This window comes from Colletes gigas, unplaced genomic scaffold (genome assembly GCF_013123115.1).
Source record: "Colletes gigas isolate AHSC1104 unplaced genomic scaffold, ASM1312311v1 Colletes_gigas_Sc00007, whole genome shotgun sequence".
Classification (NCBI taxonomy): domain Eukaryota; kingdom Metazoa; phylum Arthropoda; class Insecta; order Hymenoptera; family Colletidae; genus Colletes; species Colletes gigas.
Window position 1 is genome coordinate 8,160,279 of NW_025106636.1, and position 27,089 is coordinate 8,187,367.

Here is a 27,089-nt window from a genome sequence, read left to right on the forward strand (position 1 = left end):
TGTACGCTGACCAAGCATGCAAGCCAGGCAGACAAGCGAACAGACAGACCGAGGGGCTTGTTTTTCGAAACTGCGCGTTACCTAGCCTTACGTGCGCTCGGCGTGAAACGTGAGGATTAGTTTTGGCCGTTCTAGGATGATCGAATGAAATGGAGGAGGTTGAGGGATGTGCGTTTAGTCCCGAGTCTGCTAGCCAACTCATCAGCGAGGTTACTTAATAGGCTGCCCTCGGACGTGGGCTGGTTCGCTTAATCACTGTTTCCTTTATACGCTGTTGCCTCCTTTCTTGCAATTGGGACATTTCACCGAGACTAAGGTGGTCCTCTTCCTCGAAATAGATCGAACTCGAATGGACTTTTAATTGCACCGTCGACCACTCGAGTCGAAGAAATATAAACAGCGGTGGGGGTGATTGCGAGTACTGTCCGTCCACGAGAATAAGGCTAACGAGTGTTTGCATCCCCACTCTATGATGGTGGGGGGTGTAAACACTCGTTGACTTTTCTGTCGAGAATGGACACAATACAAATTTGTGGTAGCCTTTCGTTGCTATAAGGGGGTATGAGGCTGGAGTGAGACTTCCTGGTTCCGATCAGGTCGAAAACCCCAATTTAGCTGATGTTATCCCATACCCGGGACCACTACTTTGACAGTAGATAGGCCTGGTGCAGAGAATTTCGGCGAAGTTAGCGGGCCCACTCTGGTCAAATCCACTCACCTCACCTCCACGTGGGGCCCCCGGGACCCTGTATCAACTTATATTGGTGCAGGGTGCGAAAGAGTGAGTGGTAGTTCAGGAAGGAGTTAATGGACGTGGTGTTAGTGTTGGTGACAAATCAAATTTAAGCAAAAGAAAAGTTATATTCTGAGTAGAATGGAAGAGTTGAGAGTGCTGATTCTGTGTAATCGCCCCTGGTGCGATGCAACCAAGGGGACAGTGCTTATGTGATTATCTCAACAGGCAGTGTTCTGTTTGGTACCCCACCATAGACGTGTTTTATCTAATTTGTCTTTATCACGAAGATTTGTACTTGGTTGATTTGTTCTGATTAATTGTAGAGGAAGATACACTAGCCCCGGACAGCGTCGATATCATTAAAACAAAACATTCGATGAGATTATTAATCGTCGAGTGCATAGAGATGGTGGAATAAAAAACGAGACGAGAACAATGTTTGAAGGCAAGAGAATCGCTTCTATATTCCGCTAGACGCGAGAAAGGTTGCACCGTTTTAAGTGTGAAGTGTTACATTCGGTGCGTTATAGTGGTTAAAAATTGTGTTATTATACGCTTCGGTGAAAAACCTCTTGGTGCTTTTTGTATTTAGCGAAGTGTTGCTGTTAGTTTTGTTGCCTGGTTCGCATGTAAAACATAAAGGAAACCTTAAGGAACCTTTCCTTTGGGTTAGAAGAAAGTGTTTTGAAACCTTGCAATCAAAATGTACTCTAACTCTTCTTTCTTTGCGTCACAAAGAGAATTCAGTGTCCTGATTCAACAAGTCCAGCTAGCAGATTCGAAACAAACGGTAAAGGTTTCACAAACAAGGCATATTAAACAATTAAACTGAAAGTGTTAATATGGGGGATGTAGACGTTATCAAGGTAATAAAGACTATTTTGCATCAGGAAGCAGTTAACTTCGAAAGACGTAGCCGTAATACGTTTAAACTATCTTCGTATAAAAAATGTCGTCCCTCACGCCATTGCATCAGACCTCTAGTGTGTGTGCCCGATGCTTTAGCAACGAATTTAATCCCGTTTCTTCGGAGCTATGTACAAAACGAAAGGTACTTGTGGCAGTTGTGGCATTAATCATTGGCGTCACACGCGAATTTTGACGAAGGGAACGCGCAGTTTCGAAACTCGTTGTCTTACATAATCGAATAGATTGGACAGACATAACTGGAGTGGATTCGATCAAATATTCTGTATACTACTTTCGATAACCTGCCGGACGTCTTTAATATACGCACGAGATACAAACTTTCTAGGTCCCTGTATGCATACAACCTTACCCAATGTACGTTTGAGGAGTGGTTTTTGATGGTTAAAAATGTGAGCCATTCGCTTACCAAGCGGCGAGAACGAACATATCCGAGTGAAATTATAAGTGCGTCGAAACGTTGGTTTTCGAAAGTACCAAAGTCGATCAGCGTAAAGTACAATAGTCCAAAAGTAAAACTGGCGAACTGAAATGGATCGTAGACCCGAAACAGCCACTGTTTTTTGTTCGTCTCGCCTGGTAGGCCCATGGTTCACCGTATAAAATGCAGATACACTTGGAATACCGTCGACGACGAACACAATGAACGATAACCGTTTAAGGACGACGCGACTGAACGTGGGAAGAAAGCGACGGATGAGCTCTGAACAAGTATACCGACTATTTGCTCGAAAGCCGGTCCCCGGGCGTGTCCTTACAGGGATACGAACTCGTGGGGCGGTTGGATGATTCGCGGCGGGGGTGGGGGCGATAGTCGTAGGTCCACGTCGGTCAGCGAGAACGCGGAACTTCCGTTGGCCGTGACGCGGGGCCCCATATTGTCGTAAGGCGAACAAAGATCGGTGGATCGCAGTGTGCGTCGCGGTAGCGTCGCAAAACTAGAGACGCTTGTGGCTGCCGCCACGACGGCGGTCGTTTTGTTCGCCACGCTGCTCGCGCCGTGAACCGGAATGTCGAGCAGGTCTGGGTAACAGCGATCCGAGGAATCCTGCGGCACGGACACCGAAATGAATATATTGCCGAAGATTCCAGCGGGCAGAACGCCGCTGGTGAATTCCGGCGGCGGCGGCGGGAACATCGCGGTGCAGGGCACGGCCCTCATCGCGTTCACGGAACCACTGGTCACTTCGGGTCTGAGTCTCTCGACGGTGACGGTGGCGGCACTCATCGGATCGCAGATCGATCCCCTTTCCGCCAGCTCGAGATCGCCCGTACTGTAGGCCTCCACCAGGCTGCCGTGCCCGCTGCCCTGGTCGTTGCTGTTCCCAGGCGTGGTCGTCGTTACCGACAGGTCGAGGAGCTTCTTCTCTTGGTCGCCGAAGCTCGTGCTGCTCTGGAGCTTGACCTTCTCCCGGGCGTTGTGTCGACGGGTCCCGCCGCACACGCACAGCGCCAGCAGCACCGCGGAGATCGAGGCGCACAGGGCGGCGGCGCCACCGCCCGCCAGACTGACCCACAACAACCAATTGTCACTCTGAGAGAGCGTCGGCGCCGTGTACACACGCGGAATCGCCACACTGACTGTGTCCCGCGCCAGACCGGCGATGTTCTTCGCGAAACAGGCGTACTCCCCCGCGTCGCCGTCGCTGGCGTTGTAGACGGTCAAGTTGTTCCACCTGTCGACGATTCTCCCAGGCGCGGGTCGCTCGTTGTAGGCCATACCGACGTCGGACGTCGCGTACGCGACGTACGTGCCGGAGTATATCTGCTCGGTCAATTTAGACGCGTTCACCGGACCGCCGTTCAGCTGCCACCAGACCTCGGGCTCCGGGTCTCCCGTTGCCAAGCAGGCCAGACTCAGGTTACCGTTCATCTCTTCCTGAATACTGCTGGAGAGCACGTAAACTTCCGGCTCGCAGGCGTACTCCGTCGGCTTAACGTCCTCCCACTTGCGACCCGCCAAACGCGGCGGCGATGAACACAGTTGAGGCACGGAATAGAGTTTGCTGGGCACGTCGGAGATCAGCCAGACGCGGAAGTCGCGGAGCCTGCAGTCGCAACTCCACTTGTTACCGTCCATGGTCAGAGTCTTGAGACGCGGCAGCAGCGATATCACCGACGCGTCGAGATACTCCAGCTCGTTGTGGTCGAGTCTCAGCAACTCGAGCCCCGTGAGATGTACGAACGCCTCGCCGTGTATCTCCGACAGCGTGCACCTTTGCAGCTCCAGGTTTCGCAGGTGCTGGAGCACGGGGAACTGGTGGCTCCTCAGTACGGTCAAAGGGTTGCCGCTTAAAATTAGGATCCTCAGTCTTTCGTTGCCCAAGAATGTGCCCGGCTCGAGGGCCTTCACGTGGTTGTCCGACAGGTCGATCTCGACCAGGATCCTCATGTCCCTGAACGAATCCGCGTGGATCTGATGGATGCCAGCGTTCCTCAAGAACACCCTTTGCAGATTCAGCAGGCCGGAACGCTTGAAGATCTCCGACTGTAGCGCTGGTATCTTGTTCCCCGACAAGTCCAGCACCTGCATGTCGGGGTCCAGCGATGCGGGCAGCGACGTTAGGCCGGCGTCGGGGCACAGGGCCGACTTCTTTCCCGACGTCCATTTGCACCGACACACTGCCGGGCAGTCGGTCCAATCCGGAAAGGCGGCCGCCCGTGATTGCAAGGCGAACGTACCAAGTAGAAAAAAGAGGGCAAGCAGAATGCGCCCTCGTAGAGGGTGATGCATTGGCCCTAACATGCCACAGTCTGTTTCTCTTCCGCAGCTGCTATTCTGTCCTGTGGACGGCCTCTCCACCGATTAGAAATCTGCAAGGAGAAGGAATCGTGTTTAAAATTGGAAATTTTAACGCCAAAGCCTCCTACAGCTACATCTCGTACCCCCAACGTTCCGGGATATTGTGGTTCGACTACGTCTGCGAGGTGCATCGAAGTTTAGAGGAATAAGGCCTCGAGCACAGCGACTAACATAATCTCTGGTTCGTGGATAATAATGAGCAAGCACCACTACACACGAAAATCACGATGAACGCCTAGGTGCATCCAAGACGATGTTTATCGAGCGAAATCTCCCGGCTTCGCAGACGGCTAAAGCGCGATCGTTAAATTAGTAAAACTCTTTCTAACGCGGACCAGGTGGCTCGTTACGTACGTACGCGTGACAGATGCGAAATAGGTTTACATTTGTAGAAGTTTGTCTAGAAAGAAAGACTGCTTGCTCCCGTTGGAAGCGCCTCCGACAGACTGACTCTGATATTCCCGTCCATTTACATATCTCTTCTTCGTCCGTTTCGCGTTGAAACGACGAAGCTGTTTAGTAGATTGAATTAATCCTCGCTCAGCGAACCGCCGCTACACGGAAAATAGCAATGCAACCGGGATAATCTATCCCGAATTGCATATCGTTTGGAGACACTCCCGAAATAGCCGCGAATTTGCTGAGCGCGGGTGGCCGGCGACGACTAAATGCCGCAATTCACGCCAAATGTTTTGAAACATTCCGTGTCTTCGCACGGCCGCTCCGTCATTTAGCCCATTTGTGCTAGCATGTAAAATTACGCGCGATAATTTCCGGATTAACACGCTGCCCGCTCGACATAAGCGATGCTACTTAACGCGCTATCGCACGCTGTATGATTAAACGGTGACAGACACGTGCTCGTCGGTCCGAGCAACGACCGAGAGCATCGCGGAAACGAAGAACAAAGAATTTTGTACGAGAGATCCGGACTGGTGAGCAACGGAACGAAAAAATTACAAAACGGGGGGGAGTGCGTTGTTTATCGCTGTCTCCATTGCTGGCATATGTATTTCGTCGCCGCTACTGCTTAATAAAAAAGAATGTAAGAGACCCTTTTTATTACGAAACGTGAAAGCTCTGCCGGGAACGTGATTCGCGGCTTTTCACTAAAAACGAGCCTATACGCGAGCGTAAAACGAACTTTGCTCCGTGCGTTTTATCGGTGGTTAAAGGAGAAAAGAGGAAACTTTTTGCCACGTCAGTTGGCCCGTGACGAAACTTTCCCATGCAAAACTGGTTCACGCTATTTAGTCTCGAATTCGTCGCGTCGAGTCGTTCGACTGATATTGAAGAACCCCTTCCCTCCGACTTGCTACTGCGATGTTTACCTATGTGGGCAGACCCCCACTGTTTGCGTACACTGTAGACGTACCATGTTTCCATTTACAATAAACTGAAGACCCCCCGTATTCTTTTTCCGTCGTCGTGTGCCCGGTCTGTTGATGCGGAAAGGAACCGCCGTCGAGCAACGGGAAAATGCAAAAGCTGGCTCGCCGAGCGAAACAATACGAGGAACTGCCATGATCTCGGGCATGAACTTCTACCACCTCGGATTTAAACTAACACTTGAACCGTTTTTTTCACCGAGACTTTCCTTGATCGGCGAAGCTATAGAAAAGCACCGATGGGACACCAGAATCCGATAGAGAATACATACGCAAGCATCGTGCAGAATTCTAAATAGAATTAAGAGGCTCGTAACTCATTCACAGAAACATTCTCGCTCGAACGACAAATACTTTGTTCGTAAAAAAGACAGCTCTATACGCCTGGATCCTATGGTTTGCGCGTTGGTATTTGGGCAGCTTTGTTTTGACGAGAATCACAAATAAAACGCAATTTTAATTCGTTGTTCGATGCAACGTGGTTCCATCCACGGTGGGGGGAAAAAGTTGTACAAAAGTAAAACCACGGACGTAGAATAACAAACTTAAGTCTATTAGCAGAATTAATGAGAGAAAGTAAAACGAGAACACGGTACGAGAATTTTAAAACTGTGTAACGAACTCCTTTCTATCGCAAGTGATCGAGAGCATGGTGCTTTTCGAGAACAGTTACACGTTAAAAATAGAATGAAAACAGGATGTAATTGTCGAGCGTTGCACACGAGCAATAAAAAATATCAAATATGTATGTATGTAATGACGCAACAATTCGTTTACATAATTATGACATTTAATAGGGCAATTGTAGCGGAAATTTACAGAGGCACCCGGTGAAACACATTCAAACGATATTTCACGTTTGTTATAACGCATATTCGCAAAGTTAGGGGGCTCAAAAGCAGGTTGAATCGAAGGCAGAGGGATCGATGAATTGCCAACGGAATAGTGGATTTTTCACCTCGTGTAATTTTCACGCATTGTTCGAAGAATCTGAAATCGAAAATGCGTTCGTCGAGGATGAGAAATATCATTTAAATCCTCTCCTCGTGCTAGTTACGCAACAAAGAACGACGGTATAATTGACACGGTAAAATCGTTAAATATTTTGTATGCAGGCGAAGGTACAATATCGCGCAGAAATCTGACGGGCAGTAGTTAACGAGTTGAAAATCCGACATAAAACGTAAGAAAAATAAAATAAATCCGTTCCATTATTCGCGTAGTCCGACAGAAAATTTTAACCGACAGGCTACCTCTGGGTATCAGTGATATGCAAGTCAATGGTCATCCAACACTTTTGGAAAAACGAGAACAGTATCTTAAGCTGTCAAATACCCACGCGATACAAACAGACACGGATTGCTGGAAACCCAATACCTGCCTCCGTAACAGATTGTTAGACATTCTTCCGTAAAAGACAACGCGCTCAATAATGTGTTTTATTATAAGGAGAGAAAAAGATCAGCACTGGAAAGAATTGCTGCTTCTATTGGGCGAATCAATCCTTCTAAGGGGCACGACCAAAGAAAATGTTACCCGACACCCGTTCACGTTCTATTTACTCGTGATACCGTTTCATTTCAACTCGAGACTGATCTCTCTTTCTCCTTGCATTACCGTTGCAAGCCGGAAACATCTGTTACGAGACGAGTAAAACGTCTCTAGACGCCTGTGGAATGCGTTCCCATAACAATGTAAACAGAACCTAAATAGCGAGCAGGCCACTGGCGATATGACTGTTTATGTTTATTGATTACCGGCCAATAGGCGACACTCTTCGCAGCCCTTGCTCGGTCGCATGCGATGCGAAGGGTTGAAAATCTGAACAACTTCGAACCGGTGGAATCTTTTCGACGACTGATAGGCTAAGGGAAACCTAGACCCTCGTAGCGTAAGAACAAAGATAGTTCATGACGTGACCGGCGGTCGAGCAAGTGGCCTTGAGTGGCCAGTTGATTCGTAGGGCGAGCGAGCGTTATTCGATCCCGACCGCGAGGAAACGAATCCTGCGACGACGACGATGCTCTGCTTATTCTTACTTGAGCGTTTTCTTCGGCCAGCACTAAGCATGCCGTCTGCGGATCTGAATGGGGCCGTCATGCTTGCGTGGACGCTTCCATTGTTTCTCGGGGGCTTTCATTTCGCCGACCGGTCTCCTTCGGGCATCACGAATCTATTGTTGGCGAGTTCTTAGATTTCATTCTGATTAAGTGCGCCCTACGTGCACGCGCGCGCCCCGTCGGCCGGCCTACTTTCCCCCGATCGCACGCCTCGCCGGGTTCAATCTGCAACAAAGGAGCAACAATCGCGCGATTATGTAACGGTTTTTTCACCCGACGCGACCGAACAAGCGACGCGGAATCTCTCGAGCCCACGAGCCTCGAAAGCCTGTAGGATTCCAGGCCGCGGGTTCGCCCGCCGAGCATTTCCGGCCGCCTACTAAGGCATATTAATTGCTGACGCCGCTAATGGTATGCCCGCGTAATGCGCCGCAAAATTTATATCGATCATAAATTAGTCACAAAGTCGGCCGCGGGTAGCATGGTAATAATTTTCAATCCTCCTCGATGCCGAACGCAGTTCCCCGGATGTTCCGAGGCCGCGAACGGAAGGCACACCACCGGCAGCGGCGGCAGCAACAACCGGCTAATTGAATTCAACGAAACTTTCACGGCGAACCTGAGAGTTTCGGGGTTCGTTAGGGGAGTTCTGCCCGATATTCGACGCTCGATCGCCGGAACCTTATCCGCACCAGGTGTTCTTGCGCGTGGTGAGTGCTCGCGTCACCCCGACACCCACAGTCATGCCACCAAGCGCGTTGGCCACGAGCGGCAAAATTCGCTTACGCGTTTACTCGCGTCGAAAGTTTCCCGGTACGTTCCGGCCAATCGCGTCGTCGCTTGCGGGCTGGTTGAAAAATTAAAGACGAAAGCGCACTGTATCACTCGCGAGGAGAGACGCGGCTCTCTCCCTATTTCACCCTCCGTCCTTCTTTATTGTTCGTCGCTTCTCACCCCCGTTCGGGACGATCCCTGTCCTTTTGTTTATTCTCTCCCCGGAGAAGAGACGCTCGCTACGTTACGAACGGAAATGGAATTGCTCGCGACCGCGGCGTCTACGCGACGATCGCCGCGGTTAGGTTGACGTCAGGGTCCGTGTCGCGATCGGACACGATATCCGTAAACCCGCGGAGAGAAACGAGTAGAAACGGACGGTGCGCGACGGGCACGATGCACTTGTCAGCTTCCTCTCCACGCGTAGTCTCACCGTGCGAACGTGTGTTCGCCCGTTCTCACGAGAGGACACCCCCCACCTGGGCCGTGGGGTCGTCGACTGGCATCGACGTTCTTTTCTATTATCCTCTTGGCCGATCAATCAATCACTTCGCGCTAGGCCCGCCGGATAAGAAGCCTCCGCACTGGCTACCGCTGTTTCCGCGAACGAGAGCTGGACATATGCGGGGAAACGCGAGAGCGGATGCTGCGATCGCGCCGCTCCATCGAAGGCTTTCATCCCCCGTTGCGTGCACCCCGTAACCGCCGCGAACGATCACGCACAACGAACTGAACGGCCACGACGATTCCACCCACGAGTCACGATTTTCGCGATTATTATCGTCCAACGCACACGCCACGGAAACCTGCAGATTTGCCGCAGAGGCCACCGACACGATGCCTACGTATCCCCGTGTCTGTTCCTCTCGCTACCCCCTCCCTCTTGCGCTCCCAACCACCCCTCTCCGATCGGTGGTCCCCCTCTTCGTTGATTCGCCGACCTCTCGCTCGCTCGTTACCCGTCGCTGTCCCTTTTCGACTCCCTTGCCGCATAACCGTCCGCGGGCAGCACCGTCGAATTCTGGTTCAATGAAATCCATTCCGCTCGCCGGCACCCTTACCCCAACACCCCCACCAGCGGCAACCTTTCGACCCCTAACTGCGTCCTCTCGTCGTCGAGATTCCGCTCGCACTAGCCTCTATAACCGTTGACTCTGTTCCCCGCCGGCCCTAGCGACTCGCAATCCTGAACAGGACGCGTGTGTCCACCCGTGGGGATACGCACCCCGCGAATCTGGCGATGTTGGATAGCCCAACTGGTAGCCCTTAGGTCGTCCCGGGCGGTAGGAATTCGGCGACGTTGGGGGTTGACCTAAGTTAGGGTCGAGAGAAAATGTCAGGGAATTTTATTGGCGTTAGGGACCGTTGATGATTCGATCAATCGGGAACTCGACTAATTTACGAACACAGTCGGCAAGTAGACTCTTTTATCTTAGATTCCTACTTTATCGACCCGCCCGGGTAAGTAGGAATCAGGAATTCTTCTTTATCGACGCGAAATTCTCGGTCGATAGCTATTCTTACCGACGGGCGCTGCTGAAGTCGTTCGGTCGGTAACACAGACGAACGCGTGAAACACGGGGGATGTGGAACAGATCGATGGGATTACGCTAGTGCTTCGCGCACAGAAGACAGGGTTACGATGCCGTACTTCCTTCTACGTTTTCAGCGTTTTATTACAAGAATATAGTATAAACTTTCGTTCGATAGTGTGTATGTGTGTGTCTGTGTGTGCACCGTCACGCATGAATCTTTATACATAGTGTCGCATCTCTCTTCTCGACCATCCCCACCCCCCGTCCCCCAGAAACCCCTCCCACGCAGGCCACGATAGTCATAGCTTTCGATAGTTGATCGATATACGTATAATAATATATCTTGTGTAATCTTACGGTTACCTTATCTCCGCTAAGTTGTAATCTCTATATATCTCTTTATATCTTCATTTTTTTTTTTTCTCGTTACTGGAAACATACTTGGCAATTCACGTCTAATAGTACAACGAAGCATTTTTCTTGGTTTTTTTTTTTTGTTCTGTTTCTCTCACTCTTGCGCACTCTTTCTCATCCTCACTCGCTCCTGACCTCAACAACACGCGCCATCGCGGACTTGCTCGATCGGTTTCGACGGTGACCCGCCGATCACGCGCGTTTCATTTTAATTGATATGTCAATGGGTTTTATTCTCTTAACGGCGAAGTTCCAGCTCGTCCCAAGGAAAGCGTAGTTAACTGCGAACGCCAGGCGTCTTCTTCGGTTCCTCGGGGTTATTTCCAGCTGTTTGCTGCAACACCAAACGCGGAAAGGGCACGGTGACTAGACATTGGGTACGGCTATTTTCGAAGATTCGTTATTCGGGGATCGGGTCAAGTTCATGGAATATCAAGCTCGCGGAAACTGGACTTGGAAATACTTGTTACGTAGCACGCTCTGCTTGACCCAGATAGAAAAAGAATTACTAAGTGACTATTTGCCTTCCTCCTCCATTGGATTACAAAACGTCCTCCCCTTGTTATTTATAAAAATATTTATAAAAAGCTGATGTGTACAGTGACTTTGGTGTGGTATCGATGTGTAAGAACGGACTGGGGATATAGTACAAAGCATTACGTTAACGACTGATATACTGACTCAGACATGTTTCGAGATCTGTTATGATTGCAAAGAAACACTAGTTCAATTGACAGAACTGGACATATTTTAACAAAAGTTTTCTGTAAAAAATCATTCTATTGGAATAATGTTTACTACTGTTATCTTAACCAACGATGATCTCATTTGTTTAAGTCATTCTGTATGTTTGTAGTTTCTTATCGTGAGTAAATAAAGGTCACCTTGACTCGAGGTTGTAGATTACGTCTCAAGTGATACAGTGGCATTGCAGATTTGCTTCTGTCAACATTCAATAGAGAAAGAATACATTGAATGCTGAATAGCTTGGTTTGGTGATAGCAGACCGCAAAGAAACGAGATATCGTAATGTTTGGATCGAACGTAAACACCAGCTTGACCTCTAACTATCAAGTTGACATTGGGCTGTCTCTGATGTATTATACAGTCTCGCATAACCATATTTGACATTCTGATTCGTTGCTGATTAATCTATTTACTCTAATGTGTTTGTATCAATGTTCTATATTTATCACGTGTTTTTATATTCGTTAACAGAACGAAAGAATCGTCACAATCGTTATTTTTCTTTTAATATGAAAATATTTTTGGTCCTGCCGAGGCAACACACGGTTTTTCTTCGCCGGTTAAAGCGCGTTAATACCGTAAATAAAATATGCCCAAATCTATTCGATCACTCAGGTTTCGCCAGGACCTTCTATCGTTCGCGCGAGGCCAGAAATACTCCGTAACGAAATTAAACAAAGCGCAACCCAGTTCCAGCGAATATTCAATGAACTTTTCCCATTTTACCTCACGGCCATTGTATACGGCTTCTCGTACCTTTGTAATATATGTCCCTATTCATCGTCGGACAGTTTTTCGGTCCCTGAGGAGCAAAATAAAAAGTTTAGACAATCGTCAGCGATCGTGAAGTTCAAAACTACACGCACCAAGCGCGTGTTCTTAATATACCTGAAAGTTAAAGTCGATGTTCGTTCGCACGGGACGATGATGCAGCGGCTGCGTAGGTCTGAAATTATTCCCAAGAGGTGCATTCGGATGGTCCTTGTCCCCTTGCATCAGTTGTCGCAGTGATAAAAGCTACAACGACAAAAGTACACAATGTTTTTCCCCCTTTTTCCATGTTTAGTACGCGCAGCTGTAAAAATTGAGACTCCTTTCTCAAGGGTTAGTTCTTCAATGGAATTTAAAATATTTGTTGCAATTGGAAATGCTTGTTTCGAAATCTAAACACGCATTGAAACGATATGTTCGTTATCGCACGATAACCTTTCACCCTCGATGATGTAATAGTATCAAAATTGGAACTACTTTGTTAGCTGAAGCCTTCGATAGATATCGTACAACGGAGCGATGATTCTACGACTGTTTACACTCGTAGAAACACAATTTCCGAGTGTACAGGGTGTTTTAAAATAAGTATCGTTTTTATTAATGAATATTATATATAACCTCTATCTCGAAATACGATTTTCTCGTGCCAGCTACCGTTTTCGAGAAAATTCATTTGAAAAATACTCTGGTCAGCCGTTCCACTAATCTCGAATCTTGACTTTGCGACTCTTTTCACACTAATGGAGTCTACGATGTACGATAAGCTTGAAAACGTTCGACACACTTTACATCGCCGCGTGCTAGTCTCGGCGTTGACTTTTTGTCAGAATAACCAGCGACACGTGGTTTGGTTATTTTGCATCCCTTTGATGTACCCCGGTGCAACTTTCCCCGAAAAACGCTATCCAACGGAATCTCGGCGTTCCGACTTAGCAAGTATAATTCTTCGCGAGTCGAGGTGTTACCGATAAATTTATTAAAATACATTGTAAATTTATGTATCCGCGATGTGTCATCCGCGAAAAGTGGCCATTGAATCTTTGATCGGAGCCTGTCGTTGCCAGAAGAATGGCAACCCCGATGTGTTTACGTTGAAACCTTTGGGCAAAGTACCAGCTTTCTGGCATACGAAATCGCACGTAAGCGCCCGTTTTATGAAAACCATGTTATCGCGATTTTTATGCATCCGTTCGACCTCCAAACCAAAAATCCAAGTTTCAACTTTGAAACGCCCTGTACGCTCTTGTTCTCAAAATCTTAACTTTTGAAACGCTCTATTCCCTGCTCCACACAGTACACACAATCGAAGGTATACCATTCCGATATCTCCATCTGTTTAAGAAAAAAAAAAGCTTGTAACAGTTTACATGAATCGCCCTGTATACACGGAGATGCAAGCGCGAATTTAATTCTCGTTCTCTCCATTAATTACACCGTCGTTTCGCTCTCAACGACAATCTGTTGACGTCATTCTGTTTTTTTCCCCCCTCTTGTCGACAACTTTTTTCCCTGTAGAAGGAACAGCCGCGCGCTTCTCGTCCGCGAATAAATCGCGTGAGCATCGTCGAGATTAATTCCGGAATGTGTGTCCACGCGACGCGCTAAACAATTATTTCTTTTAAGCACGGAACATTTTTCACGACTTTGATACGCCCGCGCCGGTAACATGGAAATTTACACGCGCGACGTCGGGAATTCATTACAACTCAGAACGCGTCGGGAGACGTTGTAGCTCGGTGCATACGCTCTTTAATTTTCCGAGTAACCGAGTAAGGGGAAAATTAAATTTACAGCGGACGAGTAAGCCTTTGAGTTCGTTCTTCCTGCGCGAATTAACCAACCCTCGAATTATTACATTTCGTGCTCGCTTGTACGGGTCGAGTTATTTACTAAATATGTCTGAGCTGGCTGTTCCATAAAATATGCTGCGGAGCTACTAAGCTGTTTGGTATGTGCACGCGATGATGGATGACGCTAAACGCATAAAAAGATGCTACTTGCGATAGCGTGTACCGAGCAGTGTCTGATGACAGTGGCTATATTTTGTGAAAGGCCATGAGATACTTAGGGGTAAATGGGGACAGTGGATCCTAAATAGAGTCTCGTGACGCTGGGGGCATTCACCAAGAGACGCGAAACAATTGAGGTAGTGGAAACTATGTAATGCCCGATGACAAAAGCTGGGATTTGTAAAAAGATATGGCCTACTTGGCCTGGGGGGGGATCGATACACCATGCCTTAGACGCTGAGTGTATTCTCCAAAAGGACTTTGGCTACTTGGGGTAGTCAACACCAACTATTTATATTTTGCAAAAGAACATGTTCTATTAATGGGGTGGCTCGGTGGACCCTAAGTGGTTTCTGATGTCGATAGGTGTGTCTTTAAGGAGGACAGGGACTACTTATGGTAGTAGGTTGGTGGACCCTAAGCAGTGAACCTTGGTGTTAAGTGTAATCTGCGAAATAGATGAAGTATTTGGGGTTGGAGGAACCATGATGACGTAACTGTATTTTGCAAAAGGCCTGGACTTTAGTTAGTAATCTTCTGAAGTAACTATCTGTATGAGATCTGTTGCAATGGTGGATCAATAAACACTAAGTAGTGTGTCAGGTGTATCCTGAAGAAGAGAAGTATTATTTATAAAATACGACTTGGCGAGATATCGCGTGAAATTTGCCATTAACGTAATTCCGGCCGACTCTTTGCAAAACGCTTTCAACGATTGAATCGCGGACGGCCCGAGGCAAACTTTTTATTTCACATCGCGGATAACCGTTTCGCAAAACGAGATCCACGTTCGACAATTCTTTGCTTTTATTTCCCCCGGACAGAGCGATATTTCATTTCGAAAAACCCTCGTTAATTTATTCCGGCGAATCAAAACGCGGCCGCAATCGGGTCGCGCGCGTACCCCCGGACCGTTCGAAAATAAAAAAAAAACTAACCTCGAAAATAGAAATCGGATTAAAATCGTTTAAACGTCCGACAAAGGGCGCGGCGGTACTTCCGTCGGAAGTCGATAGTCGAGTTATTGAATTCGAGATATTGTTTGCTCCCTTTGTTGGCCCCGAAGCGCGCACATTTTCGACGCTTTGTGCTGCTTTCTGAGGACAACGCACGAACTCGATCGCGTAATATTGAAACGGGAGATGAAACAGCGACGTTGCTGCCCATTTTCCTCCCGCCCCCCTCTCGGCTGTTCTTTTTTTTTTATTTTCGAAAGTGCAACTGCAGCCGGCCTGCATACGATCCATTTAGCTGATTGATTCGCAGACGGACGTTCATTACGCAGCGAGCGAAAGCGTGCTCTTTTAACGTTTTGAAAAATTATACACGGGGCGTGTAATTGGGGAGGACCGTTGCGTAATCGCCGCGTCGGAACAACGCCGGCCATAAGTGGATCCGTCGAATCGCCAAAATAATTTGGAAATTAATCGGGAACTTTTCTCCGTCCCCGCGGGGCACGAAACGCGCAACAAACTCAATGATTTAACGTACCAAAAATACGATCGATAAAATCTAATTATTGCATTTCCGATTTTAAAACAATTATCTCGAAGTATTTACCCCGGGAATTAATACAAGGTAGCTATTTATTCGCGGATTTCATTTATCCTTTCATGACGAGTAAATAAGAGACTACTGTTAATCAATTAATTTAAAAATACTAAAGCAGCATTAACGGGAGTTGATTTTCAGCCATGTTGACAGGTGCAATTTGATACGAACCAAATCGTACTCAAAATTTAAGCTAAATGTATCATGTATTTCCCGATGAATAATAGGTATTGTTAACGAATTAATATCAAACGAAAGGTAATAACGCCGACCGCCAAGTTCGTTTTATTCGATTAACAGAGGTGCCTGGTAACCGTTGTTTATTTTATTATACAACAATATAATTTACCGCGCGTAGTATCGTACATCTAGAAAGAAAGAAAACGCATTAAGTCATCAAAATGTAATCTCGCGATGATAAAGAACCCACGTAAACCAATTTCCTTTGTTGCGCGGGCGTGCGCGTTGCGCGCCGCGAGATTACGCTCGTCCCTGGCCACGCGAAATCGTTAAAAGAACATCAGAAACTACTTTCGTGCGTGAGTTACCGCGATTCTTCAAGTCGTCTCGACCAGATACGATCCCTTCCCTGGCGCCGTTCGAAACGAAATAAAGTTCTAGACCGTGAGCGATCGACGGAGCTGGGTTTCTCGATCTCGGTCGAAAAAGAAGGACGACCCTGGAGGCACGATATCGGGCGTGAGAATCTTGGCCTTACGTCTTTTGTGGCGCCGTTAGAGGAATAGCAAAGCCTTATGTTCGCGGCTAGTCGCGTTTTGGAAATTAGATGTTTCTGGGTTACGGTCTTTGTGTTGCGAAACAGCTTCGTTAGCTTGAAATATTCAAAACTTCGCCCGGATACCTTCGGATCTAGGCTATCGAGGTCACTAGCTTCATTTCGCTTTGCACCGCTACACTCCTCCAATCAGTTTCTTGGGGGCTCGATCATTTTCTGGACCTCGAAACGCTGATGAAACAGGAGGGGGGCGCGAGGCGACCAATGGAATCAGCCTGATAGAAAAATTTAAATCTTTAAGTCTGCTCTCAAAAAAATACGAGGCTCCACTAATGGGGTGTAGGGTGGTTAACGTTTTATCTGATTAATTTCAACGGTTGAAGTTGTTAAAGTTATTTTGCCGCGAGTCGTTTCCCTTTTAAAATGTACCTAGCGTCAGACACCACTTGTGCTAGAGGGTCATTAGACTCGAAGTAGTGTCTGATGACGGTGGCTGTATTTTGCAAAACGAAATGGACCACTCGAGGTGACGGGTAATTAGACCCTAAGTGCTGCTTGATGACACTGGATATATTCTGGAAAAGTAGTGTCTGATGACACCGGGCTGTATTTTATAGACTGACGTAAGCTACTTCGAGGATTGAATAATGCCTGCTGGCGCTAGATACATTCTGCAAATGGGCCTGGACTACCTGAGACCGCGAGCAGCGTCTTATGGCGCTAGATTTATTTTATAGGTGGCGTAGACTGTTATTAATAACGAGGATCAAGTAACATCCGAGATAAATGGATTCTTCAAAAGGATCTACTCGGAATAATGGGTATCTAATAATGTTTGGTGACGTTATTTCTGGCACCTGGTAACTTGGATGAGCTATCTACCAAGTCGTTACGAGGACATACATGCTACTGGAGGGTATCTAGTTAGATATTTGCAATTGTACCCCGACCGTGATCGTCAAATTGATGCAAGGAACTCTTAGTCCGCAGTCAAGAATCGTGACTCGAACAATCTATAGCCATCTAGGATGGCACGTCGTAGGATAGATGGAGAAGCGTGACGATGCTCACCTGCTGCTTCGTGATGTATATCGGCTTGTTCAGGATGATCCACGTGGTTGTCTCGTGGCAGTCTGGCATCGTCATGGAGCCGTCGTACGTCATGTAATATTTCGTCTTCGGCAGGAGCTCGCGTATCACGAAACGCTTAATCTCCATCGTTTGGCCTGTGTGCAATCGGTCACGATCGATAACGCTGGGATCTGACAAGCACCGTGACGCGCATACGTACCCCAATTAGCATCGACGTGCCCGTACACACGCCACCTATGCCTAACTTAATACCCCCGTCGCCTTACGTGGTCGCGCGTTCCCAGCCACTTAAGGGCTAATGCCCTGGAGAAAAGTTCGCGTGCTATCACGGACCAACGGCAATTTCGAGCTGAGAAGTTAGCAAGTTTCCGGTCTACACGTGCACCGTGTCGCGATCGCGTGTGTCGTGACTACGACAACTGGGGAACACCCACGCCCGGGGGATGACAGCGATTTTTGCCCCTATTTCGCGGCATCCGCATTGTTTTAAACAACTTCTGCTTTATGTTCGTTCACTTGGAGATCAAGGTACGCACCCCGGGAAAGCTGGGTCATCGGGAAAATAATTGCAAGCTTCGGGCCAAAGGTTTGGCAGTCAGCAGACACTTTTTAGCGATTACTGTCATTCAGGGACTCGATACCAGTGTGATTTTTATGGTATTCTAGCGCAACTATGCCAATAACGAGATAACAATACCGTGGGAATACTGGTATTTAGCTGTATTCATTTCGTGAAAACTGATTAGCTCCATTTTAATATACGGTAGAGCGATATTACCAGTAGATACAAGTAAAATACTGGTATTTACATATTCCAGTGTTTCGATATTTCGATGTCTATGAGGCTTATGACAATACAACCGGTATTTACTGCTATAATACCGGTATTTAGCGGTATTTCGCATATTTACGATCACAGTGAAGTAGAAAAGGTAATAAAAATACCGTTAAGTACCGGTATTTTATTTATATTTACCAGTATAATACCAGTATACTGCTGCAATTGATTTAGTTAATTTTGTCATCAGAGAATAATATTCTATATCGATTCTATAATGTAATAGTTAACAACGATGACCCCAAGCTTACGATGTCGAGTTAGTCGCGAGAACCTATAACGTATCTTACTAATTATTAGACCCAAACGAACACGTGACTAGTTTAAAATTTATTTGGAAAGTTCCGAAAAATGGAAGTGTATCTACGGTATACCAAACAAGTTTTATTTCAGTGTTTTAAGATGTTTTTTTATCACTGTTGGCAATATCATTCTTTAATTAGCTGATGCTCGCCAAGGAGATTATTCTTTTCTTTGGTTTTGTTTGCCTATCGCTACCTTTGCCCGAACAACGATAAAGAAGGCAGTCGCGACCCATTACCTGTAATTAATTTCTCCTTCCTTACAGCAACTTAAATACGAACGCGATCGCGCAAAGAAGAATTTTAAATTAAACGTATCCTCAAAGTGGAATTTAATATCTGGAAACGCCTCAACTTAGTAACATTCAGTTTCATTCTTAAAGACTTTTATTTCCACCTTTTCCCTTCGGTCTTTTTCTACCCCGCTCGCGGCAGACACCTTTTTCTTCGTCGAAACTTCTTTAAACTTGCGATTCTGTTCGCGTCCACCTTGCTCGAAACGTTCATTTACTTATGAATACAAGCACATGAAATATTCGACGCGCCTTTTCGAAATAATACGCGTGAAAATAGAGAGCCGTTCTTTTGTGAATTTCGTACCTATAAATATATGAAAACCTTCGGGATCAGATAACATACCTAACCCTCGGCTGGTCCGATGAAATCAATATGACCCAGGGTATTCTCTCGAAGCACTGTATCTGATATAACAGTCGTTCCATTGAAACTTTCTGTATTCGAAACTGCAAATATTTATGTACTTTTCACGTGTAGTTGGAGGTGTCTTTCAAGTACTACATTTTAAAAATTATGTCATCTTCTGGTCTAACGAATACAATTTTTTTTTTAAGAGAACTATATGCAGATAGTCGAAAACATACATGTATAAAATGCCAAAAAATATTTAAATTTGATTTGAATTAGTTATTCGACGTAAACACGAAGCTATATTTTTATTCTTCTCCCAGGAATTAGAGTGACGATGTTATTTTTTGAAATATTTGTGGGGAAATCTGTCCACGCGTTTATTGGAAATAATTTTTCACGTTTTGCGTAGCTAGGGAAATACGACGAGAGATATTCTGCACTGGCTTGATCCGAAATTGCGAAATATTAGATGTCACTGCGTTTGAAAAAATGAGGGGGGCTGACAGTACAGCCCTCTGGGGCTGACCTCATAGCAGTATCGCATATGTCACATAAAGGACCTAGGAGAACCATAAGATATCAAAGACGAATTTCGTCGCCATCAGTCTGCCACACTTTATGTGACTTATCCCACCGTAAAGAACCTCGAGACTTTAAGATACGAAACAAAATGCTTGACCTAGTTTGAATTATTTGATCAAAGATAACATATTTGACTCTGTTTCCCCCAAAATTCCATTACACTCCATAATAGTATAATATTATTTTTGCTTCAAAAAAATTCCAATATTACAGAAAAACGTAACTGAATTCACGATACAAAGTTTGAAAACGATGTACCGAATGGTTTTTTGCAATAAAAATCTGAAAGATCGCTCAATTCTTAAGACACCAACTCAAATTGATCTCATCGTGCGGTGCTGCTGTAATTTCGGTCTGTGAATCGCGGGTTAAACCCGATCCCTTTCGTTCGCGCGATATCTTATTATGGTCGGAAGGATCTCGAGAAACTTGAATCTGTCTAACGCGCGAAGGGCGTCAAGCTTTCTCTAAGCAGCGTATTAAATTACTCGTGCTCTCACCTCCGTATCTGATCTTATCCAGCTGTTCGGTGAATATTCGCAGCTCCGGGTTCGAGAGGTCCCCCACCTGAAAGCCAACGGAGAGGGTATTCTATGACGTATCTCTTACTCCGATCTATCGTCGTCGTCGGCGATTCGATCTTTCGGGGGTTGAAATACGCCGGTGAGATTAGGCATGTACCTGGAGGAGCAGCGACACCGCCACGATGCCCTGCGCCCTGGGCAGAGCGTCCGAGAAGTTGTTGTAGAGCTGGGAGTTGAACCCATATATTTGCAGCTGCGAGATAAAAACAGAAAAAATGGCGTTAGCAAAGTGGAGAAGGTCGATAGGGTTTCTAATCAGAATGTAGAGGTACTGAAATTTATGAAACGACGAAAATTATGGAGAGCCCCAAACAGTAGTTGAGTTTTGGATTCTTGCCAGGTGATTGGTTTAATGAATTAAGCTACTCATACTATGCTATGATCCCTCAGTGTATTATTCAAAATGCCCAAAGTTTGGCTAATTTATTGAAATATCAATCTGCATAACACAAGATTGTAAATAATAAGGGAGCTAAATAGGAATATACTGAGATACTTCTGGAAATTGTAGGGAGCTAAATAATAATAGGTTGGTAGGATTGCTGTATCGGGATTTGAGTTTGGAATCTTGCCAGGTGATTTAATGAATTAAGCTACTCATACTATCTACGTATCTAGGGTCCCTTTAATATTCGAAGAGCCGATTTGTTTGGACGTCATTGTTTTTATATAAAACTCAAAATTTGGAATAATAGGGGAACTAAATATGAAGATGATAATGCCAACTTCTGAGGACTATAGAGACCCAAACAGTAGGGTGATAGGATTGCTGAAACGGGATTTGAGTTTGGATTCTTGCCAAGTGATTGGTTTAACGAATTAAGCTACTTATACTATCTAGAGATCTGTGATCCGTTAGTTTAATATTTAAAATACTGATGAACCGAGACTATCGATAGCTTGGCTAGCTAGAGATAGATGTCATAATTCACTGACACAACGACCATCTCAGTTCTGAAAACTGTAACAAAAGATAGGATTGCTCAATAGTATCTCTGTTGTATTCCTATTCCAGACGACTTGTCTTATCAATTAAGCAACTTAGGCTATCAATAGATCCTTGCTCCCTGAGGTTAATACTCCCTTGTTCAAAGCTCAGCTAGCTCGTGATAGATATCATAATTGACTGACAATTCAAACTCCTAGATTCAAAGAAATTGGAAAATGAACGTAAATTCACAACGACCAATCCTATTTCTGAAAAAAATTCAGTAGTATCGCTAAATAGAGATTCGTGGTTTCGAGACTTCCTGTTCCAAACGACTTGTTTCATCAATTAAGCTACTTATCAACCTTGCTCCCTGAGGTTAATACACTGATGTCCACAGCTCAGCTAGCTTGCGATAGACGCCACAGTTCGCTGACACTTTGTACCTCGAATTTGCAGGAAATTAGAAAATAAATGTAATAGATCGTTTTAATTTTATAAAAGAAAAATATCTAAGATGTTATCGTACGACTCGTCGTTCTGTTCTAACACTACGAATCATACCCAAATTCTATTATCTTAAAAATCAATATTTAAAACAATAGACTGGCACTGATCTAGTCCGACAAATTGAAACATTTTTGGTCACGCGCTGGACTAAATATTTGAAACAAGAGAAGCGAACCCGGAGGCACGAGGGCCAATTCTATTTCTGAAAATTGTAGGGAGAAATAGAGAATCGGTCGATAGGATTGCTGGACCAGGATTCGAACACGGACGACTGCTACAACCAATTCAGCACGCTAGGCTATCGATCAATTCTTTCCCCCTAGAATTAAAATTCCAAATGGCTGCCGTCGACACATTTCGCTTAACACACTGACTACCATGTCACTCAGCGTCACGGAGCCAGCTTATAATCACTCAAACGCACTGTCGCCATTTGCCACGATTAAATGAAAATATTAACCTCGAAATACATTTTTAGAATTTCATCTTCGATATACAAACAAATTTTAAACAGAAAAAATCAAATAGTTTTAATGGGAAATTCTAGAGTCCAAAATAAGACGAAAATTCGTTCAGAAGTTATCAACGTTTAATGTTCCGCCTGTACTAAATTTTTTTCTCGAAAATGCGTAGGATTTCGGGGGTATGTGTATTCACAAAAAATGATTGTAATTGATCCTCACAACCGAAAATAATTTTTCCAGAACGATTCGAAAATGTTTAATTTCATCAGAAAATCTGTCCACCTACTCGAATTTTTTTCTCGAAAATGCGTAGGAATTCATGGGTATGTCTATTCACCAAAAATGTTTGTAATTGACCCCTGCAACTGAAAATAATTTTTCCAGAACGATTTGAAACTTTCCATTTTCGCTGAAAAATTTCAGGGAAACATATCAATATATGGTCAGACATTGCGGTAAAACATTTATTTCTCGAAAGTGCGTAGGATTTCGGGGGTATGCCTATTCACCAAAAATGCTTATAATTGACCCCCGCAACTAAAAATAATTTTTTCAGAACGATTTGAAATTTTTTAATTTAATTTTTTAATAACTTTTTAATGAAGCCTCAATCAGGAAATTGATATTCTTGATTTTCGTCTTATTTTGGACTCTAGAATCTCCCGTTAAAATTTTTCCCAGGGATGGCCGAACACCCTGTATACGTTCAAACGGACGTGCATAAATAAATGTTAACATAGTGTGGATATAATATATATTCGTACTTTAATAATTTACCATATTTACTAGTTTCCAATAAATTGGTCAGATTTGTGGGTTCCATCACACGAAATTCTGTTGTAAAAATAACATTTTACATCTCCTAGAAACTGTTCAGGATGTCTGGTTATCGATCTTCCCATACTACTGAAATTTTTTAACCGTAAAATCCGTCTAGACCATCGAAATTGTTGACTGCACCTACGCCATCGCGTGATTTGAGCTGATTAATGTGGAACCGTTGCGTTCGACTTTTCCTAAATTGAAGTATTCATCCCTTAACTGGGTCAGACTACTCAACTAGGTTACTAGTATAGGATCGCGATACACGCGCCGGAAAGTATATAGCTTTTAACAGTTTGCTGGTTACAACGTGAAGTACATTCGCGGGTGAAATTAACTAAATCGGAAATTTTTAAAAATTACGATACTTTTTAAGTGCGTGGAATACGTTACCTCCGCGCAATACGAAACTTTTTTACTGTGAATTTGCTCGATACGCGCGAGGGGGGAAATAATTTCGCGGCAGCGTTTGTTTGCGCAGAAAAACACGCGATCAAATTTCGACATGAAATTGGAAATATTTATTATTACCCCAGCAACCTTTTCCCCGTGGCTTCTGAGAATTTAGAATTTTTTTTAATATATAGGTCGAGGGGATTTCTTTATAAGTACTAAAATAACTGTGAAACTACATGGGCTAAAATTATGTGAACCTTTACCAACAGGTCGTTATAACGAAAAGCTTCCGTGGAAATTTTTTTATACGGTTCGCGGTGGAGAAAAAAAACTTTAGAATGGCCACGTGTCCGCTGTATGTCAGAGATATCGAAACGAGATAGAACAATAAAGGATAAACGTCCATTCGTGAAAGCTTTGCTCTTAATTACGATAATCGTCCGCGAATAATCCGATCTCGGAAAAAGCAATATTTTCTGTATCGCTTTATATTTTATCAGTTATCGGGCTAAATATTGTTGTAAGAGCGTTTAATTAATTTTAGAGAAAGTAAGTACTCTTTTTCAAACTCTATCAGTCGACAAAAATGTGTAGGAGAATATTTTCATTCCTAAAATTCACAAACAATGTACATCTAGATTGTTTACATAGAGAATGGAGTAAAATAAGAAGGCCAATAACCAGATGAAAACTAACACCAAAATTGTTTTCTGTATCAACAGTGAATATCTAAGTAGGTTGTCTGAATAGAAAATTAAGTAGAACGAGTAAAGCGATAGTCAGACGCCTGTGCTTTTTCACTTTCTGAATGTAAAATTAATACTTTAGGTCACGTATAATTTTCGTAAACGAGTATAAGAAGATTATATCAGCAGAAATAAAATAGAGAAAATTGAAATTAATAAACAAGCCTGTGTAAAACAGGTTTGGGATGATAAGTTTTGCAATAATAAACATGAAAGATAGATTGGTGGTGTTCATCAATAACTGTAAAAATCTTGGCAGGTCTTTCAATTTAGAAATTTAAGTGGATAAGAAATATCGGTAACCAGACAGCTACAAGAAATTAATATTTCGCAAACAAAATTTCTGTCAATGTACGACAGTGAAGTAGATATAAATGAACAGGACTGAATTCCTTTATTCGACACTAATATACACCTGAAATTACCAACAGGAAACGTTCAATGAAATCGCGAGAACGGGAAACAAGAATAAAAATAAAAACTATTTCCATTTGAAGGAGAATTCTATTTTCTCTTCTGAACGAAGACGAATTAACATTTGACACTAGGCTATATGAATCAAATGAAAACCATCTTAGATCGAAATAACTCAATCTGTTTCTGTTCCCGAGGACTGCTTAGACCAAAATATAAATCTAATTTCATTATTTGCTCCAAAATTAACTTCCCCTCGATCGTCGTAATATCATCGGTCCAAAATTATAAAGATTCATCGATAGGCGTACGGTATATCCGATAAATAATACACGGGTATAATTTTGCAAAATCGAGATCAAGTTCATGGAATCCAGGTCTAACTCGGAAAATGAAAATTTTCGAGGATCTCCAATTACAAAGGTTAAAACAACGGAGTATGTTAATGACTCGACGAATCGCCTACCTCTGCAGGGAAAGCGTGTTTATCCACGGTGTGCTCGCTTCCGGTTCGATCGTCCAGTCCAAAATGCAGATGAATCTCGTGGAACTGGTAACGATAGCTCAGTGGCCCGCCAGAAATGTTGACGGGATGACGCGTGTCGTTGTCGACGGCGAAGACCACGCTGTGGCCAGTGTTTGCTAGGACTCCACCGATCCCGTGCTTGTCAAGATGCAGTGGCTGCAGGTTCGGGTCGAATAGGAGCCTGGAAGGCTCGAGGTCCACCGGCGACTGTCGTCTGCCTTTGTGACAGAGCCACCATTCGGGATTGATGAGACCCCAGAAGCCGGGACCTTCAAAATCGAGACGATTAGGTACACGAACGAGGCTTTCGGGCATCGATTAACCGTAGACCCTCGAGACTGGTAACAAGTTCGAAACGAAGTTTCCGCGACGCTAAGCCCTGGGATTAACGGGGGTATGAAATTATTCAGGGATCGGGCAGAGTCGAGTGCTAACGGGTTTATCATTTTATAAAATTAAGCACTCGGGAACAAGCTTGACGTCTTAGCCGGATACTTTTTGGATCAGGACGGGGATCTCTGATCCCTTAATCATTTAAACGAACGCCCAGGCTCCTCCGACAATTAATTCAGAAATAAAAAAAAAAAAGTATCTTCTACCACTTCTTTTAAAAATGAAAGAGGCGTACTCTTAACTAGCTCTGATGAATGCTAATTTTAGAGATATTGTCAATAATATTCAAATTTTTGAGTATTCGAATTCGAAATATAATTGCGTTGAAGATCCACGATATTAAAATACTACAAACATCCAAATACTTAATCAGTGCACATAATCTTCAAATACTCAAGTATTTGAATTTCCATGGGCAATTATTCGAATACTCAAATACAGAAAAGTAAATTATGGAATTTTTTTAAAATAATAATGTAAAGAATGTTTAGTTCTGATCGCCGAGTGGTTAACGAGCAATTCGTGTAGCGGTGATTGTAGAATTCCTTACCGGAAATACCGTCATAGGTCCACCAGTCGTCCCAACTGAGGGGCCTAGATTCTGCAAATAGTTCGTTATCAAGAATTCGCGCGATGTCATTTATGCAACAGCAGTCCTTAACCTAGAACCAGTTGGCGGGGTCAAGTGGCAAGGATATTTGGCCACACTTCGCCCGAATAACGAGCCACTCGTCTCCATTATACACTTTCCTTCTACCGAGAACAATAATAGCCACCCCCGTCAGCGAGTCGAATAAGAAACGTCAACCGTCCGGTTAAGAACCGCTGCCCGTTTTACGCATCTGCGTGTCCAAATACCTTGTATCAAAACGATAACAAACACTCCCCAAACGCCGAGGAAGACGGAACTGAATGGGGCCATTCCTAGCGCTGCGCAGTCTTCGTCAATTGAACATCATTCGTCTCGATTCTATAGGGGGCAGACAAGAATAAAAAAGAAATAAAGATACCAGTTGATTCGAACTAGAAGCACGTGTTCGCGTCGACCCTGCCACGTGGCCGTGAGACTCTGCCCCCCCGCTCCGAGCTGGTCAACCGAATCTCCAAAAATCCGTCCAAACCTGTCCACGATCGCTATCGTCGAACCGTCCGGGCGAGAAACCCTCCGTGGAAGAGGAACGACAACCGCGCGAATCGATCCGCGAGGAATGTCAAAGAACCCCCTTGGTGTAACCAGGACTTTTAATTAGCCGGCGTCATGCGAACGATCCCGACTCAGGAATCTCCGACGAGCTGGAGATCGCTGGGGCTACTGAACCCCCCGTGGCTCCTCGAGAGGCGACGCGTGTCGCTGGCGATAAGAGGAGCAGCTCGGACAAGAAAGAAAAGACAA

The 27,089-nt window shown here is 44.8% G+C and overlaps 2 protein-coding genes across 4 annotated transcripts in view; both read right to left on the reverse strand.

The window, feature by feature from the left end:
- Positions 1 to 2,417: 2,417 nt before the first annotated feature.
- On the reverse strand, positions 2,418 to 8,572 carry LOC122396347 (leucine-rich repeat-containing protein 24-like). The gene is made up of 3 exons (XM_043394659.1): positions 8,534 to 8,572; positions 7,894 to 8,139; positions 2,418 to 4,477 (listed from the first exon to the last, which is right to left on the reverse strand). The coding sequence occupies exon 3, from the start codon at positions 4,407 to 4,409 to the stop codon at positions 2,418 to 2,420; it is 1,992 nt and encodes a 663-aa protein (XP_043250594.1). The 5' UTR covers positions 4,410 to 4,477; positions 7,894 to 8,139; positions 8,534 to 8,572.
- A 1,774-nt stretch (positions 8,573 to 10,346) lies between these two features.
- LOC122396199 (carbonic anhydrase-related protein 10) overlaps positions 10,347 to 27,089 on the reverse strand; it is a 31,127-nt gene continuing 14,384 nt past the window's right edge. For all 3 annotated transcript variants that reach the window (XM_043394384.1, XM_043394387.1, XM_043394385.1), the window contains exons 2-10: positions 26,555 to 26,666; positions 26,247 to 26,297; positions 25,244 to 25,572; positions 20,595 to 20,690; positions 20,414 to 20,480; positions 17,523 to 17,677; positions 12,273 to 12,401; positions 12,141 to 12,186; positions 10,347 to 10,971 (exon numbers count right to left, since the gene is read on the reverse strand). In XM_043394384.1, coding sequence (XP_043250319.1) covers positions 10,955 to 10,971; positions 12,141 to 12,186; positions 12,273 to 12,401; positions 17,523 to 17,677; positions 20,414 to 20,480; positions 20,595 to 20,690; positions 25,244 to 25,572; positions 26,247 to 26,297; positions 26,555 to 26,618 — 954 coding nt within the window. In that variant the 5' untranslated portion in view covers positions 26,619 to 26,666 and the 3' untranslated portion in view covers positions 10,347 to 10,954. The remainder of the gene's footprint in view (positions 10,972 to 12,140; positions 12,187 to 12,272; positions 12,402 to 17,522; positions 17,678 to 20,413; positions 20,481 to 20,594; positions 20,691 to 25,243; positions 25,573 to 26,246; positions 26,298 to 26,554; positions 26,667 to 27,089) is intronic.